The 14,809-nt window shown below is 45.8% G+C and overlaps 1 protein-coding gene across 3 annotated transcripts in view; it reads right to left on the reverse strand.

Moving 5' to 3' along the window:
* SETD9 (SET domain containing 9) overlaps positions 1-8,883 on the reverse strand; it is a 29,116-nt gene extending 20,233 nt beyond the window's left edge. The window contains exons 1-3 of one of the 3 annotated variants that reach the window (XM_068271832.1): positions 8,484-8,883; positions 6,665-7,017; positions 1,088-1,211 (exon numbers count right to left, since the gene is read on the reverse strand). In XM_068271832.1, coding sequence (XP_068127933.1) covers positions 1,088-1,211; positions 6,665-7,017; positions 8,484-8,647 — 641 coding nt within the window. In that variant the 5' untranslated portion in view covers positions 8,648-8,883. Of the gene's footprint in view, positions 1-1,087; positions 1,212-6,664; positions 7,018-8,297; positions 8,444-8,483 lie in introns of those variants that run through there. The other 2 variants (XM_068271831.1, XM_068271833.1) reach the window with 2 other exon arrangements.
* Positions 8,884-14,809: the final 5,926 nt, after the last annotated feature.

A 14,809-nucleotide genomic window follows, 5' to 3' on the forward strand; every position in this document is an offset into this window, starting at 1 on the left:
AGCAGTACTAGTCCCAGGCCCATCTGAAGCGGCTGAGGCGGTAGAAGCAATAGCAGAATCTTTAATTTCCTATTGCTGTGGACCTTCTCTGTACAATACTGGCACAATTTCCATTCAGAGTTGCCAATCCATGCTGACTGGACTGAGTAGAACATTTTTCAGACTTTTCAACCTTCTCAGTCTTATGTCTTTTGGGTATAAAACATAATAAACGATAGCCAGCCATTAGACAAATCCCTCTATACATAACATACATCCAGCCAAGCAGAAGAAACATAACCACATCTACTTGCCAGAGAGGGATCCTGGGCAGATTCAGCAGATTGTGCAGGAGCTGACCCAGAGGCGTCCTCCATCATCCCAGCCACAAACCAGAGTGCATCATGGACTCTACAAACTTATACCTGTGCTGCTGATTTGATGCAGCTGATCCAATTATGTATGCGGCCCCTGCCGGCTAAGCATATGCTTAATCAGCTTCTTACCTTAAGGAATCAGCTGTATGCCAATTCCTAATCACCGCCGCGGCCCCTGCCGCCCGGCTCAGACTTCAGATCACGCGGGACGCCAGCGCGTGACTACCTCCGGTTCAACCGGAAGTGAACTCTCTCCAATGCACGCACATGCGCGCATAAAGTTGCTGCCTCCGATGGAGAAGCCTCCTCCACGCTGCAGGGCTCCGACTGTTCACTGAACAGTGCTGCTTGGAGCCCTGGAAAACGCTGCCCCTGCCGCCTGACATGGATGGCACTCCTGGAGACCTCTCCCATGCATCCCGTCCGGGACAGGAAACTAAACTGAGGTACTGTGGCAGGTGTAGTATCTTATATGTGGCTGCCTATTGCTTATGCAAATTCTTCTTTTAACAGTTTCCTGTCCACAGTGGGGAGGGAGACAAGTCTCATCCAGGGGTGCTGTCCGAAATGACGTTCTGGGAAAACAAGATATAGTTCATTTCAATGTGATAAGTAATGATAAAGTTATAGGCGAATGAATGTAAGGAGAGCTGAAAGGTGAAAATTGCTCGGATGCTGAAGGGGTAAAACCCCTCAGTGGTGAAACCTGTTTTCAAAATAGAATCACTCACCTGTAAACAGATTTGGAGATTCCCTTGTCATTCCCATCAACGAGGATACCATCAAGACAGCGGAAAATGAATGGGTTTCCAAGTGACTGGAAAAAGATGGGCTCATACTGCTGGTAAATGGCACCTAGCAATAAGAAGGCGAAAAAAATTGTATGGCATAATCAAACAAGATCTCCGACTAGGGGGAGTTTAGGAGGTGGGAGGAGCCCAAGGATAGTAGGAGCGTATGTATAAGGGGAAGAATATACGGTAAGAAAACCTTACCTTGAGGAAGTCGGTTTCATAGAAGTGATATTTTTCAAAAACCAAAACAACGCGTTTAACCCTCCTGGCGGTTTGCAAAAAAAAAAAAAAAAAAAAAAAAAAAAAAAAAATCGCCAGGGGGCAGCAAATTTTTTTTTTTTTTAATGTAGCGAGACAAAGTCTCGCTACATGATAGCCGCTACTCAGCGGCATCCCCCCAGCCCCTCCGATCGCCTCCGGCGATCGACGTTCAGGAGATCCCGTTCAAAGAACGGGATCTCCTGGAGGGCTTCCCCCGTCGCCATGGCGACGGGGCGGGATGACGTCGTGACGTCAAAGGGGATTCCTATCCACCCCATAGAGCTGCCTGGCACTGATTGGCCAGGCAGCGCACGGGGTCTGGGGGGGGGCGGCGCGACGGATCGGCGGGTAGCGGCGGCGATCGGGCACTGCACGCAGCTAGCAAAGTGCTAGCTGCGTGCAGCAAAAAAAAAAAAAAAATTATGCAAATCGGCCCAGCGGGGCCTGAGCGGTGCCTTCCGGCGGCATAGCCCGAGCTCAGCTCGGGCTTACCGCCAGGAAGGTTAATGGCAACAGCCGCTTCATCGGGTCAAGTAAAAGTGCCTTAAAAGAACAACAACAAAGCTCTAGACCAATCATAAAAAAAGATCATATAAAATTTATACATTTAAAAGTACACTAAAAAATACTAATATCTGTGATAGATGAGAATAATAAATAAAAGCCTAGTGACAGCAAATCATATATTACAATGTGGTACACATAATATCATGCTTTTATTTATTATTCTCATCTATCACAGATATTAGTATATACTAGTGTAGTTTTAAATATATCCATTTTATATGATCTGTTTTATGATTGGTCCTGAGCTTTGCTTAATTCTTTTAAGGCACTTTTACTTGACCTGTTGAAGCGGCTGTTGCTGTCAAACGCGTTGTTTTGGATTTTGAAAAATATCGCTTCTACGAAATTGACTTTCTCAAGGTAAGGCTTACCATACAGTCTACCCCAGGCATGGGCAAACTTGGCCCTCCAGCTGTTAAGGAACTACAAGTCCCACAATACATTGCAGGAGTCTGACAGCCACAGTCATTACTCATAAAGTCAAATGCATTGTGGGACTTGTAGTTCCATAACAGCTGGAGGGCCGGGTTTGCCCATGCCTGGTCTACCCCCTTATACATATGCTCCTACTATCCTCGGGCACCTCCCACCTCCTAAACTCCCCCCAGTGCTTACCAATGACCCTCTGCTGAGGAACTTACTAATTGGTCTCACTTAGTGAGATTTGGCTTTTTTCGTTTAGGAGCAGCAGCCACCACATCTCATTGACAGGGCCGAGTGGGGACGGTTCTTCCCCACATGCCTGTGTGAGTAGTTGCATCATCTGCAACCCACCGTTGTGCGTAAAAACTATTAGGGCCTGAGCCCACTAATGCAGTTGTATCCACTACTGTCCGCTTTTTACCATCTCTAACATTGATGTGTAACTGAAAAGCGGATACAACTGCGTCAGTGGGCTCCGGCCCTTACTGTGTATCTATACCATCTTTCCCTACAATTTTCTTCTCTCCTCTACAAGTCTTCAAGAACTCCGACTAGTTATTACAGGCAATTTTTGGCGATTATTTCAGATGACTACTCCGTTGCAATGCTTCCTGCCCTGTGCAGCTACTCATGCAGAATATAAGAATTACTGGGCTGGGTGGGTGTACTTTACAGGCGGCACCAAAGGTAGCAATTTTATAGTTAGGGGAAAATGCTGTCTGAGCTTACAGGCATTCATAGCTGCCACCAAAACTGACATGGAAAGACTTTTTAACCACTCCATGTGTGTCTGCAAAAACCTTTTGCTTGTCTTTAGCCACCCCGGGCTTCCTCCAGCCTTCCCGAGTATCGTGCCTGTATACCATCTCCTTAAACTTTATGCTTGTCTCCCACTTGTCCCAAGCTTCAGCTAGCCTTCCACCAAGCCATGCCTGTCTGCCACCTGACCCTGGCTTCCTCTAGCCTTCCACTATACCAGGGGTCTCAAACTTAATTTACCTGGGGGCCGCAGGAGGCAAAGTCAGGATGAGACTGGGCCGCATAAGGGATTTCACAAAAAAAGTCAATCAGCAGCTATCCCCCCCCTCCCCCCCGCATTGATTTTTATTTCAAAATCAAATTCACACTGAAGCGAACTATGTTGCATATTTTACCTTATAGTTTGCTTCAGTGCTCCCATTACAAGTAACCCGCCGTGTCCCCACCGCAAAACAAGGGCTGCAGAGCCCCCAAATCGCCCGGGGGGAAATCTGGCCGGCATTTCCTGGAAGGGGCAGAGCTTTCAGCTTCAGCTCTGCCCCTCCTGACGTCAATCGCGGTGCATCACCGCCTCTCCCGACCCCACTCTGTGAAGGAAGAGTGAGAGGGGCGGGCAGAGGCGGCGATGCGCCGCGATTGATGTCAGGAGGGGCAGAGCTGAAAGCTCTGCCCCTTCCAGGAAATGCCGGCGGATTGCCCCCCCGGGTGATTTGGGGGCTCTGCAGCCCTCGTTTAGCGGCAGGGATGCAGCGGATTACTTGGGAGCACTGAAGCAAACTATAAGGAAGCTTTTGCCGGTGCGGACCACAAAATATTGTATCGAGGGCCGCAAATGGCCCGCGGGCCGCGAGTTTGAGATCCCTGCACTATACCATGCCTGCCACAGGCTCCCTCTAGCCTTTCACCATACCATGTCTGCTGTCTGCATCAGACTTCTTCTAGCCTTCCACTATAACATGCCTGCCTGCCACAGGCTCCCTTCTAGCCTTTCACCATACCGTATCTGCTGTCTGCATCAGACTTCCTCTAGCATTCCACCATACCATGCCTGCCACAGGCTTCCTCTAGCCATTCACCATACCATGCCTACCTGTGCCGGGCTTCCACTAGCCTTCCGCCATGCCTTTCTGCTGCCTGCACCGGGCTTCCTCTAGCCGTCCACTAAATCATGCCTGTCTTCACTAGGCTTCCTCTAGCCTTCCACCATACCATGCCTGTCTGCAGCCTGCACTGGACTTCTTCTAGTCTACCACCATACCATACCTGTCTGCACGGGCTTTCTCTAGCCTTCCACCATACCATACCTGTTTTCTGCCTGCACTGGGCTTCCTCTAGCCCTCTATCATACCATAGTAGTAGTAGAAGACAAAAAACACAGGGGTCCGGGAGCCCAATCTGGTGTAGCACGTTAATATATACGAAATAAGTTTCGCAAAAGTAGTAGGTATTATACTCACAAGAGTGGGTTGCTGAAAGAGGCAACCACTCGTTTTCACTGGTGGGGAAATACCGTGCCCACTCGGCCTTTGATCCCCTCTTGGTCACTCTCCAAAAAGGCAGATCCGTCAGAGATTCTCCGACGATGATCTTCCCCTAAGATTTAAGGGGTACTAAACGTTTTGAGGTACTGTAGGAGGCGCCCGGTAGGAAAAATGGAATTTATGTGGTTCTAAATGGTAGGTACAGCATTATAAAGACAAAATGGTGTGATCCTACCTTCTAGATCGCCATCGGCGCCCGGACTCCAGACTACTTTGGAATATAGACACTTCAATTGACCTGAGGAAGCGGTTTTGACCATGAAACGCGTTGTCTGTGCCCCAAATAAAATTTGATTATACAAGTATACGTCTTGATCTATATATTTCCCGCAGGGGACATCTAGAAGGTAGGATCACACCATTTTGTCTTTATAATGCTGTACCTACCATTTAGAACCACATAAATTCCATTTTTCCTACCGGGCGCCTCCTACAGTACCTCAAAAAATCTATCATACCATGCCTGTCAGCTGCCTGCACCGGGCTTCCTCTAGCCTTCCACCATACCAGGCCTGTCTGCTCCGGGCTTTCTATAGCTTTCCATCATACCATGCCTGTCTGCCACCTGACCCGGGCTTCCTTTAGCCTTCCATCATGCCTGCCTGCACCGGGCTTCCTCTAGCTTTCCATCATACCATGCCTGTCTGCCACCTGTACCAACCTTCTGCTTGATGTCCACATGCCCAGAGCTTCAGCTAGCCTTTCACCACACAATGCCTGTCTCTTACCTGCCCTAACCTTCTATTTGTCGTCAACCTGCCCCATGCTTCAGCTAGCCTTATACTTTCCACACCGTGTCTGTCTGCCACCTGCCCTGAGCTTCAGTTAGCCTAACACACAATGTCTGTCTGCCATCTGCCACCCCTTTCTGCTGGTCTTCCATGCTTTGGATGCTACCTACTCCAACCACCTTCTGATCTTCTATCATGCTTGCTTATCACCTGCCCTGACCTTCTGCTTGCTTTCTACCATGCTTTGCCTTTTACCAGCCCCAACCTTCTGTATTCAGCCAAATGCTTCAGAACTCATTGGACGGCCCTTCACAGTGCTGATGGACAATTACCCAAAGCATACTGCAAAAGCAACCAAAGAGTTTTTGAAGGAAGAGAAGTGGAATGTTATGCAATGGCCAAGTCAATCACATGGCCTGAATCCGATTGTGCATGCATTTCACTTGCTGAAGACAAAACTGAAGGGAAAGTGCCCTTCACAAGCAGGAACTGAAGACAGTTGCAGTAAAGGCCTGGCAGAGCATCACCAGGGATGAAACCCAGCATCTGGTGATGTCTATGCATTCCAGACATCAGACTATAATTGACTGCAAAATATTTCCAACAAAGTATTAAAAAGTGAAAGTTTTATTTATGATTATTATTCTGTCCCATTACTTTTGGTCCCTTAACAAGTGGGAGGCACATATGCAAACTGTTATAATTCCTACACCGTTCACCTGATTTGGATGCAAATACCCTCGAATTAAAGCTGACAGTCTGCAGTTAAGGCACATCGTGTTTGTTTCATTTCAAATCCATTGTTGGTCAAAATGTTAGAATTTTGTCAATGTCTCAATATTTATGGACCTGACTATATATATTAAAATCTATCTAGTGATCACTTCTCAGCTCTTTTTGCTTCACAGTTCAGCTCAGTTTGCTAATGTTTACTAAATGTATGTGAATGTAAAAAAAAGATAATGTTATCACCTCTTCGGATGCGGCCAGAAGCAGCCCACTGAAGCAAGGAGATTTTCACTGAAGAACATAGTGCTGTGTTTAACTGTTTGAAAGCTGTTCTGCTACAATTTGGTTTTGTGGTATTAGATTTTATGCTGTAAATAATCTTTTAGAGCAAAGAGGATATGCTGCGTTTCGTATCACTTTAAAGTAAAATTAAAGTGTACAAACAAAACTAAGGTGACCACAGGGATAAATGTATACAATGAAAAGCATATTATAGACTGTACCAGGGTACATGGATACCAGCGCTCCTTTGGGCACATTTCCTCTGGATACAAATACACCGATCCCAGCTGAGTCCAGAGAACTTTGACGTCTTTCTATGGAAAAACCGAGGCACTTGTGCAATATTTCATTGGCTTGCAGAGCAAAGTCCTGCTCAGTGGGGCACTTCACTGTATGCCCAGTGTCTGCACCCCGATACATGGACTTGGTGGAGTCAGGAAGCATACGGAGCAGATCCGTCTGACTGGATAAATCAGCCCTGAATAAACCTCGGAAGAGGCGGACGAGTGTGGCGCACACATCGGCATCGGGAATCACTTTGTCTTGGCAGGTGTCTGACACGTAGCGCAGAGTTCTGTGCGATGAAAACACATAGAATAAAGTGAATCATCCAGGAGCAACACAGTCTACATGTAAAAAGAGACGCCGCGGTAATTTGGGAGCCAGAGATAGCCGGTAGTCGTAACATTACTGATATTCTACTATTCGGCAGTGGTAATTCTGGTAGTAAAACAGTGGTAAATTTTACTATCGCTTAACCTAACCCTATTCTCACACAGAGCCACCCTCTACCAATATCTAACCCTAGGAGAACCGGTATCGCAACATGGCCACCCAATCGATTTTCGACCAAAACAATGTGTAACGAAAAAAAAAACCTGAGGTACTTGTCAAGAGCAGGGAAAGCCTCTGGATCCTAATGAGGATTCCCCCATCCTCTTCACCCTCCAGGATCCCACACTGGCAGCCCCCAAACAGTGTTGATGTAAATATTTACCTTCCCTGCTCCAGCGCAGTAGCGGCATTCCAGTGGGCTCCAGCAGAATCCGATCGGGTCCACTCTACCATGCAGGTGACTCGCGCCTGTACAGTAGAGCGCACCCAATTGAGATTGGCCATTTCTGCTGCAGCCCACCTGAGAGTCGCCACTGCGCTGGAAGGTAAATATTGCAGGCGCTACAGTGCCTGTAACACAGCTGACAGGCTTGTTGGCTGTATATACTGGGGCTGCCAGCGCTGGATCGTGGAGGATGAAACCTCATTAGGATCCAGAGGCTTCCGGCTCCTGAGGTAAGTACACCCAAGGGGTGTTTTTTCATTACAGGTTCTCATTAAAGGAAACATCAGAGAAATGTAAATGAAAAAAAAAAAATCAGATCTGTTTACCTGGGGCGTCTACTAGCTCTTGGAGGCCTATGCGTCCCTCACTGCTCCGTGACAATCCCCTTTTTGTAGGAGCCGCACAGTGGCCGCCGCGCCGCTCACGGTCCCGAAGCTTGGAGCGTTCTGTGCAGTGGCCCCGACCTGGCTGTTGCTACTTAGGGGACCCCGGGAGACTGCTTGAGAGCGAAACTGCGGTGAGGGACGCATCGGCTTCCAGAGGCTGGAGAAAGCCACAGGTAAGTAGATCTGATTATTTCAAATTTCCCTGATGTTTCTCCTTGGTGATATTAGCAATAAAATGTCTTGTAAGCCACAAGCAAGCAAGAAGAAAGAAAATAATTTTGGCAGTATTTTTCCCTTATTTTTCCAGTTGCAGAGGGCTGAAAAGTTATTTTAAACAGAAGTTAAATATCTCCCAGGAGGAGAAAATTCGGTGAAATGCATAAAGACCAGTGATACACGCTGCTAGACCTCTGCTCAGCGCCATGCCCTCTATCAGGGATCTTTCATTTTGGTCAGCTGTTTATAAGTCTGGTGATCTGAGAAATAAAGACATTTTGCAGTGTGGCTTGTTTCACAGCTTCCAGCGCTGACACCGGACACCACGTGACACATATAGTGAGGGGGAGGCGCCTGGGTGCAGCACACGTGACACACCTGCGGTTCCGGGCCACGTTCAGAGCCACCCAGGGGACGAAGCGGTACTTGTACGACCTCCAGCGGGACCGCAACGCCCGCAGCACCCAGCCCGGGGAGCGCATCATCACAAGTCCGAGGAGGAGCCTGGAACCTGTTTCTCGTGACGTCACCAACCCCAGCATATTATGTAGCTTTTCGCTCAGCTGGGCGTTCTAGAACGTCTCTACCACGCCTACTATTTCCTTAACATGTGCCAAGGGCGCCCTCTGGTGTGCAGTATAAGTAATAGCATGCTCTGTGCTTGCTGCTGACATTATCCCAGCTACCCGGTTCTATTAGTAGCACCCAAACCAAACGTCATGTAATCCTAACATGCACTGACTGAGGCTGCAGCACTGCTTCTTCCGTGTGTAATGTCAGCATAGGTCTCTCGAGTCTCAGGGCAGCTTTCCCTGCACCCAGATCCTCAGGAGCAAGTGTTTGTTTTTTGGGGATTTTTTTTCATGAACGGCTCCATACACTTATGCTAGGTACACGTGATGCAATTTTCTGACAGATTTACTGTCAGATCGATTATTTCCAACATGTCTGATCTGATTTACAATTGATCTTTTTTTAATGATTTTTCCTAGACGTGAACAGTCATTTAAAAAAAAAAAATCAATTGCAGATCAGATGTTTGAAATAATCAATCTGTCAGAAAATTGCATCGAGGAGAATCAATGCTTGTCTCTGATTACTGAAAAATCATCACATCTGTGATACTAAAGGCACCCTTGATGGTCTCCTGCTGCTAAAGCCCATCCTTTGCAAAGTCTGTCTTGTTGTGCGTTGGGATATACTTTGTGATGCACCTGCATTGAATTCAGCTGTAATTTGTCGTGTTGTTGCCAGTGCCGTAGCTAAGGAGCTGTGGGCCCCGATGCAGGTTTACATTGGGGGCCCCTCAAGCACTCTATACATAACATTTGATACAGCACACCAGCACAGGACCAATAGGAAGCTAATACTGTAATTGAGAGAGGGCCCTTCGGGGCCCCTCTGGCCCAAGGGCCCCAATGCAGTTGCAACCTCTGCAACCCCTATTGCTACGCCCCTGGTTGTTGCCCTTCTGTTGCTGTGGACTATGCATGCTACTCGCCTTTCACCTCTCTTGTTCGCCATCCTTTTTTCGACCAGGATAGTTCTTTTCACTTGATTTTTTTTTCCTCAACTGCCAGTGGCGTAGCTAGAAATTATTGAGCCCCATAGCCAAGCTTTCATGGGGCCCTCATATGCAGGAATACTTAAAGGGACTCAGAGCTGGATTACATTAAACCTTTTATACATACCTGGGGCTTCCTCCAGCCCCATACACTCCAATCGCTCCCACACTGCCGTCCTCAGTCTTCCCACAGCTCCAGTACCGGGTCCCCGCACTTCCATCAGTCGCAGTCAGTCTACGCATGAAAAGTGCGCTCCTTGCGTATCTCTCCAGCAGCTGCTAGGGAAATACATAGAGGGCACACTTCTCTTACTCCAGACTGGCCCTGCCTGACAGAAGTGACGGGACCCGGTAGTGGCGCTGGGGGAAGGCTGAAACCGGCGGTGTGGGAGCAATCCGTGCGCATGGGGTTGGAGGAAGCCCCAGGTATGTATAAACCGTTTAATGTAATCCAGCTCTGGTACACCTTCAGCAATGCCACCTGCACCTACCCTATGGATATGAGTTAATTGGGCAATTTATATTCTCATGCAATCAATACCAGGGCTGTGGAGTCAGAGTTTGAGTCGACGAGTCGGGGCAATTTTGGAAACCCGGAGTCGTTGATTTCATAAACTGAGGAGTCTGAGTCGGGAGTCGGATGATTTTTGTACAAGATCCACAGCCCAGTTAAGTATTAGACTAAGGAGTCAGAGTGGAGGAGTCTGAGTCAGAGCCATTTTGGGTACCCGGAGTCAGAGTTGGAAGATTTTCATAAACTGAGGAGTCTGAGTCAGAAGATTTTTGTACAGACTCCACAGCCCTGATCAATACTGAACGTAGTTCATGGGCGCTGAGACAAAGTCAGAAGGTGGAGAAACAATGGTGAATTAATTACCACTGGGCCCCCTGCTCTAGGGCCCCATAGCAGCTGCTATGGCTATTGCTACGCCCCTTTACAAATAGTATAGATACAGAACCCTCAAAGGAATGATTCTGATAATAAACAGATTCAGGATATATGCATAAATGTATTCAGCTTTTATTAAACAACAAAACATTTAAAAACCATAAAAAAACCCACGTACCTAACAATATGTAGATCACCTGGTATCCTAACAATATTTGATAAATGCTAGTCAATATAAAGAGTAAACACACTTACAAGCATTACACAATAATGTGCGAAAAAAAGTGCGAAAAATGCAAAAATATGTGCCATTGCAGCTCTCACCTGCAAAAGAGGAAAAAGTGCCAGTGCTGTATAATCATTTGCAAAAATTGCAAAATGTTTGCACATTTTGCATATGATTATACATATGCATATGATTTGTTATCAGAATCATTCCTTTGAGGGTTCTGTATCTATACTTTTTGTAAATGCTCTCTCTAGCCCTGCAGTAGTGATACTTCATTAATTGTATTGCTCGCATGTGTATGAGGTATTGCTACGCCCTTGTCAACTGCCACTCTCTAAACACCAGAGATACTGTTGGGCGAGAAAATCCTCAGTCATTGTTTCGGAAATGCTAGCGCCAGCTCCTCTTCCACCGATGATCATCCCTCTTTCAAAGTCACACAAATCTTTCGTCTTACCAATTTTGATATGGACTTCCGTCGTAACTAAGTCATCTGAAACGGAACATTCCTTATATAAGCAACTCTGCCTTTTTACGACACCGTTGGACTGGTTTACTTTCAAATAAGGGATGTTTCTAATGTTTATTCCACAGTGTACAGTTGTGTTCAAAATCATTCAATCCCCACTGAAATTGAGTGTTTTGGCCAGTTTGACATTGATTTTGACCATTTCAGTCATCTTGTTTACAATTAAATCAAAGAGGTACTTGTAAGTCAGAGACTTGTTCTTCCTCCTCCAAACATAGGGCTGGTGCACACCGAGCGGCTTTTTGGGCGTTTTCAGATCCGCTTGCGGCTGCGGATCTGCTTGGTCAATGTATCTCAATGGGGTGGTGCACACCAGAGCGGCAGGCGTTTTGCAGAAACGAAAAATGCCTGGGTGAGGCATTTTTTGGATTGCGGATGCGTTTCTGCCTCAATGTTAAGTATAGGAAAAACGCAAACCGCTCTGAAAAACGGCACTTCAGAGCGGTTTTGCAGGCGTTTTTGTTACAGAAGCTGTTCAGTAACAGCTTTACTGTAACAATACATGAAATCTACTACACCAAAACCTCTGCACAAAACCGCAAAACACTAGCTGAAACGCTGCAGAAAAAGAAGAAAAAGCGTTTCAAAATCTGCTAGCATTTTGCAGATCTGCTAGCGGGTTTTGGTGTGCACCAGGCCTTAGTGTTGATCCATGGGCCCAAACAGTTCTAATTTTGTTTCATCAGTCCACAGAACACTATCCCAAAACTTTTGTGGTAGTGTTCTGTGGACTGATGAAACAAAATTAGAACTGTTTGGGCCCATAGATCAACGCTATGTTTGGATGAGGAAGAACAAGGCCTATGAAGAAAAGAACACTTTGCCTACTATGAAGCATGGCGGGGGTCAATTATGCTTCGGGGCTGTTTTGCTTCTGCAGGTACAGGGAAGCTTCAGCGTGTGCAAGGTACCATGAATTCTCTTCAGTACCAGGAGATATTGGAAGAAAATGTGATGCAGTCTGTCACAAACCTGAGGCTTGGGAGACGTTGGAGGTATGTTTACGATCATTGTCCTGTTGAAAAGGTCCAAGTCCACCAGAGCATGGTTGCAGATTAAAGGCTGGAACATTTTGGAGTGGCCATCACAGTCACCAGACTTAAATCCAATTGAGAACCTCTGGTGGGATTTAAAGAAAGCAGTTGCAGCACGCAAGCCTAAAGGCTCATACACACATCAGACTATAGTCTTTGGAAAATGAAAGATCACAGACCAATCTTACCACCCTTCATGTAGTATGAGAGCCATACTCTACACAGTCTTTTCTATGGAGCTGAACTCCACATCATAAAAAAATCTTTGCAAGATGCTGCACACACAGATGCTGTACAGACACAAAAGATCAGTATCTGCAAAAGATCTGTTCCTGCCAAAACCCATTCCTGCAAATTGCAATGATAGTCTATGAGATCTGCAGATCATCATACACACATGATTTAACTGACATTCATCTGCAGATCAAGCAATCATCTGCAGATCTGAAAATCCATCCTGGTGGATCTGATCTGCAGATGAATGTCAGTTAAATCATGTGTGTATGATGATTTGCAGATCTCATAGACTATCATTGCAATTTGCAGGAATGGATTTTTGGCAGGAACAGATCTTTTGCAGATACTGATCTTTTGTGTCTGTACAGCATCTGTGTGTGCAGCATCTTGCAAAGATTTTTTTCTGATGTGGAGTTCAGCTCCATAGAAAAGACTGTGTAGAGTATGGCTCTCATACTACATGAAGGGTGGTAAGATTGGTCTGTGATCTTTCATTTTCCAAAGACTATAGTCTGATGTGTGTATGAGGCTTTAGAATGTGACTGAACTGGAGGCTTTTGCCCATGAAGAATGGGCTAAGATACCCATAGATAGCTGCAAGACACTTGTGTCAAGCTGTTTCACATTTAAAAGCGGTTATACCTGGAAAAGGATGTTGTACTAAGAATGAATGGCACTTGGGGGTTGAATAAAACTGATAATGATGTGAGCACAGAAAAGACATTTGTGGTTATTTCATTATAAATGTTATATTTGTCTGACTTACAAGTGCCTCTTTGATTTCATTGTAAACAAGATGGCTAAAATGATCAAACTCAATGTCAAACTGGCCAAAATTCTAAATTTCAGTAATAATAATTTTGAACACAACTGTCTATCTGCATTTAAAAGAGGTTTGGGTGCTTTCCTTGCATTGAAGGTCATCCGTAGCTACACTTACTGATTATTCTTAGCCACGTTGGTCCAGGAATTTTATCTGACTGCCACCTGGATTGGGAAGGAATTTTTTCCCATTAACGTGTACCCGAGATGGCCTTACTAAAATTTGATACTCACCCGGGGCTTCCTCCAGCTCCATGAGCACTGATGCGTCCCTCGCCATCCTCCCGAGTGCCTGTTTTCCTGGTATCGGTCTTGGTGACTGGCTCAGCCGTGCCAGTCGGGCTCTTCCGCGTATGTGCAGACTGGCGCGACTGAACTAGATTACCGGGGCCGATACCAGGAGAACTGAGGAACTCAGGACGGCGAGGGATGCATGGGTGCTCATGGGGCTGGAGCAAACCCCGGGTGAGTATCAAATCTTTTAGTAAGCCCATCTCAGGTACACTTTAAGGGCTAGTTTACACTACAAGAGCTTTTCTAAGAGATTTGTGAATTTAAAAGCTCCTGCTAATGTTATCCTATGTGCGTTTTCACACTGGAACAATGCAATTTTGTAAAAATCCCCCATTGAATTAGCAAAAGCCTTTCAAAATAACAAGCACTTAAATAGCTCTTGTAGTGTTAATCATCCCTAAGGGCTTGTTCACATCTGACGCCAGCGGTTTGCGATTTTGTGCAGAATTATCTTTAGCGCCTCCTGGCGATTACCTGCGTGTTGTGATTTTTTGTAAAGCACTTTTCTAACCATATTTGCAGAGCGATTTGTTTTTTCACTTCCTGACGCAAGTCAGGAAGTAAACTCTTTGACCCGCTAAATAATACAATGTATTTATTCTTAAAAGCTCTGGGTAAATCGCTATGTAAAGCATTTTTTCAAGAAGCGTTTTGCGATTTCCCTATACCTTCCATTGAGGAAAATCGCCCCAAAACTGGTACAGGCAGCACTTTGGTGAACGGATCGGAATTGAACCGCTGATGTGAACAAGCTCATAGGAAATCATTGCACAAGCGCTTTTTTTTTTTTTTTAAACATTTTATTTGGTTTTTCAGAAATTTCCATGACAAACAAATAGCAGGCATTTACATGTTCCCTGCATCAGAAAAACTGAGACACCGGGTTAAACTCAGCATGAATTAAATAACATGTGAAATATCGAAAAAGGTGCCTGGTATTTATCCATATAACACATAAAGCTGCCCCTATAAAGAAACAAAAGAACAAAACTCCCCCCTCCCTAACCCACCCCTTTTGGTCAATCCTTTCTTAATAAAGTTTGTCGTTCGGATACATTTTAGCTGAAATCTCATATTTTGCAGTATTCCTAGCATAGAACATAGTA

This window comes from Hyperolius riggenbachi, chromosome 1, assembly GCF_040937935.1.
Source record: "Hyperolius riggenbachi isolate aHypRig1 chromosome 1, aHypRig1.pri, whole genome shotgun sequence".
NCBI classification, from domain to species: domain Eukaryota; kingdom Metazoa; phylum Chordata; class Amphibia; order Anura; family Hyperoliidae; genus Hyperolius; species Hyperolius riggenbachi.